Source organism: Meles meles, chromosome 8 (genome assembly GCF_922984935.1).
Source record: "Meles meles chromosome 8, mMelMel3.1 paternal haplotype, whole genome shotgun sequence".
Classification (NCBI taxonomy): Eukaryota; Metazoa; Chordata; class Mammalia; order Carnivora; family Mustelidae; genus Meles; species Meles meles.
The window spans coordinates 33,487,660-33,493,659 of record NC_060073.1 but is presented as its reverse complement, the minus strand read 5'-3'; the positions used below and the strand labels follow the sequence as shown (position 1 = coordinate 33,493,659).

Below are 6,000 nucleotides of genomic sequence, written 5' to 3'. Positions count from 1 at the left end.
ACAGAAGGAGGAAAGGAAGATCTGTCAGAATACGATCCAATGGGCACTGGAATGTAGACTTTTGGGCTATACTGCAGTTTTGAGATCATGCTGCTTTTCTTCACTGGCTGTTCCAGAGAAAATACAGAAAACATTATTTAGTTTACCACACCCCATTGTGCCTGTTGACTCCTGGCTGCCATAACATTTTAGTGACGGACATAAATAAAGAACAGCCAGGGGGCAACAATAACAGCTCCTGGGAACAAACGAGACCAAGTAGTGGTTGCTCTCTTACCCACTGGTTCACCCTCTCCCCAGCACGCACACAACCACAAAACCATCCCCAGCCTCCACTGCACATGACCCTTCCTATAGAAATCACAATGGTCAGGACGAAATAGTCACCCTCTGAAGCCTACGGCAAGATAGATGACAGTGTGATGGAAGGAAAGAGTAGACTGAGTGCCTTATCGATCTACCTGCCAGCCTGTGAATGGTGGGTAATAAAAATTTATTGAAAATCAGAAAAAAAAAATCACTTATCCTAATTCTTCTGGAAGGCAGTACTAATGTTGCATATGAATAAATCCCCCCACCCCTTCCCCAGGACTAAACCACCATCCTCCTACCAGCCAACCCTCCAAACAGGACAGATTTAAAAATCTTGCAATTTTATTTGCATATAAAGGCCGCTAGATATAGAATATCACAATAAATTTAAAAGAAACAACTGCTTTCCTAAATTTCATTAACAAGATAACATAAAATAGAATAAAGCTCAACAGCATTTACAATGGGAAAACAGAAATGACTATTAGCGACAATATTTTGTGCTAGCGAAGATTGCATCGACACACAGTGCAAAATGGGGGGGAGGGAGAGGAAGTAAGAAGACAATTCAGGGTATTTAAATATAAAGGACGACTAAGCCTTATTTTAGTTACCTTCCATTGCATCCACTTAAGTCTGTACATGCCTGTAACTGTATCTAGACTTAACTCAAGCTCTTTGAGACCTTGAGCTCTGAGACAATGTGTCAGCCCCTTCGGACTTCTGATGCCCTGCTATAAAGCATCCCTTTGCAGTTGTACTGTCCTTGGCAATATTAAACTCCTAACTTAGTCATAATACACAAAAAATATTTATATATATAAACCCATACTGAAAAGGAGTCTGCACGCCCAATTGTTTTTTTAACTGTATGAAATACCTGCTCTTGACAGATTCCATTTCCATATTTTTAAAGCTAAAATAATTTAAAAGAAACAAACAAACAATGAGATCTTGTATAACCACAGTACAGATCTCACTAGCTAAGCCATCCTTTAAACGAGGGCCGTTTTCTTCCCTGGACGCAGCTTTCTTTATAGTGACAGTGTGAAGAGAAGTCTTTTCCACGCCTACTTTTGCTGAAAAGATTGCTATAAATCCAGGCCATGTCTGCAAAAAAGAAGGGTTACGAAGAAAACAACAACAACAAAACATCAAAAAATAAAACAATTCAAACAATACTCTTAAACAGTTGTGCAAATCTGGGTGGTTTTTAAAACACTACCTACCTGTTTTTCTTTCTTTTTTTTTTTTTCTCCTTTTTCTTCCAGCTTAAAGCATATTAAAATAAGACTTTCATCACCTTTTTAAAAAGAAAGCTTGGCTGTCCTTTGGCGAATACTAACAATTTACAATGGCGTGGCCTTTGAGAAAACGGAAGTCATTTTACAAATTCACAATGCTCCTTTCATTTCGAATGGACGCCCCATTTAAAAAAAATAATAATAAAATAAAGGAGAAGCACAACCTCTAGCGTCATTTGTGTTCCAGTAATTTACAAAAAGAACTCACAGGATTTGGAAATAAACAAGTAAGAGAATGTAAGTTTATAATTAGAAAAATGGCAGTTTATAGACCTTCCCTCACATTCCAATTGGGCTTTCGGAGCTTCAGGAACCCTGTGGGTTTGGAAGGTCAAATATAATTGGAGGGTTGGTCGGTTGAAAGCTGACTGTACACGTTGAGGCATTGATGTACGTTGTATAACCGTCGGTCATAATGCCGTAACCTGTGGAGACAGAGTGTCATGCTTTACTGTAATAGATACAAATGAGAGTGACTCAGTGGTGAGCTGTCACGCAAGGAAAACTAAAAAATCTTTGCCAGTGGGCAGTGAGATGAGATTCAATGAAGCCTCCCCGGATGATAACAGCTTTCATAAGCTGCCTTCCAATTACATTCTGTTTTCTTTAAAGGGAGAATATCCTCTACTTCAAAGAAAAGTGATTCTTTTTTTCTCTACTTAAGCATTAGATTTGTCAGGGAAAGACTGTGATTTCTTTCGTAGTGTGAATAAAGAAAACAAAACCAAAAACATTTCCCCCCTCTTTTTAAAATACGATTTTCATTTCAAAGCCCTGCATTAATTATTGAGTTCTAGGAACAGGAAGAGTAAGGAAAGGGATTCCTCAGGGTACACACCTCCAAACCCCACACCGACTTCGGGACAGGTGTGGAGGGAAAAGGCCCTGCACTGGGATCTAGAAGGGACGGGTGCGCAGCTTCCCTAGCTAGGAGATAATCTCTAAACTGCCTCAGTGAAAGTTAACAATACCAGAACTTATCTCCCTCGAATTGTGTGGCTTTGGTACTGAGTTCTGTTTCATTCAAATAAGTCAAGTAATCACTTTTCCCAGTGATTTGCAGAGCCGTCACCAGAGGTTCAAGCAAAAACGCTTCCTGCATGCAGTACATAAATCTCTTGTGACCTACTGGAAGGAAACTAAGAAAGTTTCTCTGGGTCTTCAGTATGTAAGTCCCTTTTATAATTTTTAATTTGTTGACATTTTTAGCATGTTTGCAAGTTTGCACATTTCCCTAGACACCTTATATCTACCTTAGAGCCTCTAGAATTAAGTTGGTAATTCTATGTTGGTATCAGGTTCTTGTGGAATAGAAAAATATGCACGTGAGAAATTAAATTACCAGGACTTATAGAAATAGCTAAGGTTTTTTTCTTTTCTTTCCTTTTTTTTTTCTTTCTTTCTATTTGCTAAAATGTGTCCAAGTAAGCCTGTGGAGAGCTTAATGAGGGTCAATGGAAAAATCTCTTAAGAAAAGAAAAGAGGCATTTAAAATGTGCACTGTTTAGTTCTGGGGTCATAAAGTCTTGTTATCTCTCTCCATCAAGAGGTTGGTATTTGCCCTCTCTCTGCCCTCTTCAGCTGTCTTAAGTGAATAAAAGTGAGACAAGTTTATTTGAATATGATCTCCTCCCTTTTAAGCAAGTTTATTATTTTGGGACTTCAGTGGAATTCCCCAATTGTCTGGCTAGCTTAAAGCTAATTAATGATTTAAAAAAAAAAAAAGGATGACATACAAACTCGTAGGCATGCTGCAGGATTTCAAGCCTGATAACTGACCCCAGAAATGCCGGTCAGACACGCACTCCCATCCCCTCCCCCCCCCCCCCCGCCCCGACGATCCTGTACCACGCATTAGAGAAGTCCCCCCTTCTCTGGGACTACAGCTCAAAGTCAGGGTAGGACGATGCCCACTCTTGGGAAGCTGCACCCCAGCATTCCATGCGCTCGGCTGGTGCCTGCCCTTGGATTTTCTCAGGCATTCGTAGGATGATTTTTCAATACATAATGCTTTTAAATCCACGCCTAACCCAGAAGCCAATGGATTTGTAGGCTTTGAACAGCACACTTTGTTTTCTCATTTCATCAGACACAGAGGCCTCAGCAACTCACCTGCAGATTCATAAATGCCTGCGGAGGACAAGCTGTCAGGGGGAGCTGGAGAAAATACAGCAGCTGCCTATGTGAACACACCCACCGCACGAAAGCCCCCGGAACTGGGAGAGACTGGTAGGGCCAGGAAATCCAAGGCCTGCTGAAGGACAGCTTTGTATGTGCCTAAAAACCTTCGCTTAAAAAAGGAAGGAAAGACAAAACCTAGAACCGTCAAGTTTCCTGGGAGGCTTTCGGGTTCTGTGAACTTGACTCCGGCTTACCGTGGAAGGCAGAACTAGAGGCAACTGGACCAGTTCCTGTTAAGGCAGGATTTAATTATTCTGTTTAGCCTCAGCCTGACCCTAAGAGTGCTGATGATTTCTGAGAAGTCTGAAAGGGTTTTCTGAGGTTAGTGAGGAAACAACTACCTGCAAATGTGCAGGTTCCTGCCGCTTCTGTTCTAGAACCTTCACTGCATGTCTCAAGTTATCTGCTTCAGAGAATGCCTTGTCTTCCTGGGTCTTCACGTGTGTTCCATATGAAACACAGTATTTACAGGTAGAAAGAGGCCACGGAAGTTATTTCATCTAATATCTAGATTCTTCTATCTATCTAATCTATCTTCTATCTAATATCTGTTTCTTCTATCTTAAAGAAAAAAAAAATGTCCTTTTTGACCTCAAGGCTGTTCTCCAATGGTGGTTAGTAAATATACCTCCCCGAAGCTCTGAGATTCCAGAAGTTGCCTGGGGGAGTGCTGGGCTTTCCATTGGGTGAACCAAACCTAGTTCCTTCTCTCCACTTTCTCTCTGCTTCAGAGAGAGCAGCTCCACATAAAACACACATCAGCATCATAGGGAGGAGCTTCTCCTGATGCTTCATCTTATAAAAGGGTGCTGTCCTTGGTAAAAAGTCTTGACAACCACTGCTCCAGTCATTCCCAAGGTAGCCGAGGTCCCCACTCTGGAATGAGATCATGGATGATGACACAGCATCTCGTGAATGCCTTTCTTCTGATCTTACCTTCATGGATGCCACCAAAAACATGGAGCTTAGGCCGGACTCGCCTCTGGACGGTGTTTAAAAGCTCCACGCAGCCCACTCTTTGAAGCTCCTTCGGAACCCAGTCTCGAAAACCTATGGGAAAAATGCAATCAATACTCTTAATTTTCCTTCTTCAGGTAAGGTTTCATTTAGACTTTCAGGAAGCCATAACTCACAGAAGGTTTATTACATTATCTGTAATCCTAGCCTCTCCATTAAAGCTCACAATGGCTTTTAAGGAACTTTTCACTTGTCACTTTGTCTTCTTTAGGTTCTTGAAACTTCTTTTTTTTGGGGGGGTTTCCATTTTTTTCTTTCTGTTAATTAACATTTTTTTTTCTTTTCTGTAAGGGATTTGATTTATGCGGCCCCGGTTTCAAATTTTCATGGGCCTAATGACATTTATTCCCGGCAGTTCCTGCAATATCTCTTTCTTTTATAATTCAGTTACTTTCTCCTTTATTATATCTTTCTTATAGCAGTTTACTTCTAAGATGACTCAAAGAAGAGAGGCTGGGAGGGGCTGTCCGTAAACTGGCCACAAGATACCCGGCCCTCCTTAGGTACATCAGCTCTTAACCCTTGGTGGTTCCTGCTGACCAAATCTTGGAAATGTCCAGCTCTTCCTCCAGTCTCCTCTCTAACAATAGGCAACAACATGACCTCATGGCGGCATCCCGTATAAGCTGGGGCTAATTGACTACCTTTAAAGTAAAAGCAGCTTACTTCCATGCTTAATGCAGAAAATCCATAAAAACGGACATCAATTATGGCACAAGCCAGGTATCTGAATGATGATCGTCAAAATGGAACCCATACGCCTCACCAGGATGGGTATAAAGAAGGCAGGTGGGACTAATAGCTAAATCGTCATCCGTGGGAATCCAGACCATAGCTCCATTAGGGGATTTCTACTCTTTAGAAATGATCGGGCAGAAATGGACAGACAAGCTTGTTCCACTTTGCTTGAAGAAACTGTAGAAATGAAAATATAGCATCTCTGTACAAATATGTTACGTGGGGGTTGGGGAATGGCTGGAGAGGCTGGAAAGAACATCAGATGAAAATGGGGGCCCCGTAAAACTTCAACCAGGGGTTTCAAAACTGTTAATCAGAGAAAAAAAAATCCTTAATCCACAGTGACTGGCATATTCTGGCATATTCCCTCATGGATGTCTTTTTCTCGAAGGGGGAAAATAATTCATATATAACCAACCTGAGAAGACAGCCTGTTTCTACCATAATA

The 6,000-nt window shown here is 41.2% G+C and overlaps 1 protein-coding gene across 4 annotated transcripts in view; it reads right to left on the bottom strand.

Annotated features, from left to right (window-relative positions):
* Positions 1-1,568: 1,568 nt before the first annotated feature.
* The window catches only part of MPPED2 (metallophosphoesterase domain containing 2), a 181,445-nt gene continuing 177,013 nt past the window's right edge, over positions 1,569-6,000 (bottom strand). For all 4 annotated transcript variants that reach the window (XM_046014303.1, XM_046014299.1, XM_046014300.1 and 1 more), the window contains exons 6-7: positions 4,734-4,847; positions 1,569-2,041 (exon numbers count right to left, since the gene is read on the bottom strand). In XM_046014303.1, coding sequence (XP_045870259.1) covers positions 1,923-2,041; positions 4,734-4,847 — 233 coding nt within the window. In that variant the 3' untranslated portion in view covers positions 1,569-1,922. The remainder of the gene's footprint in view (positions 2,042-4,733; positions 4,848-6,000) is intronic.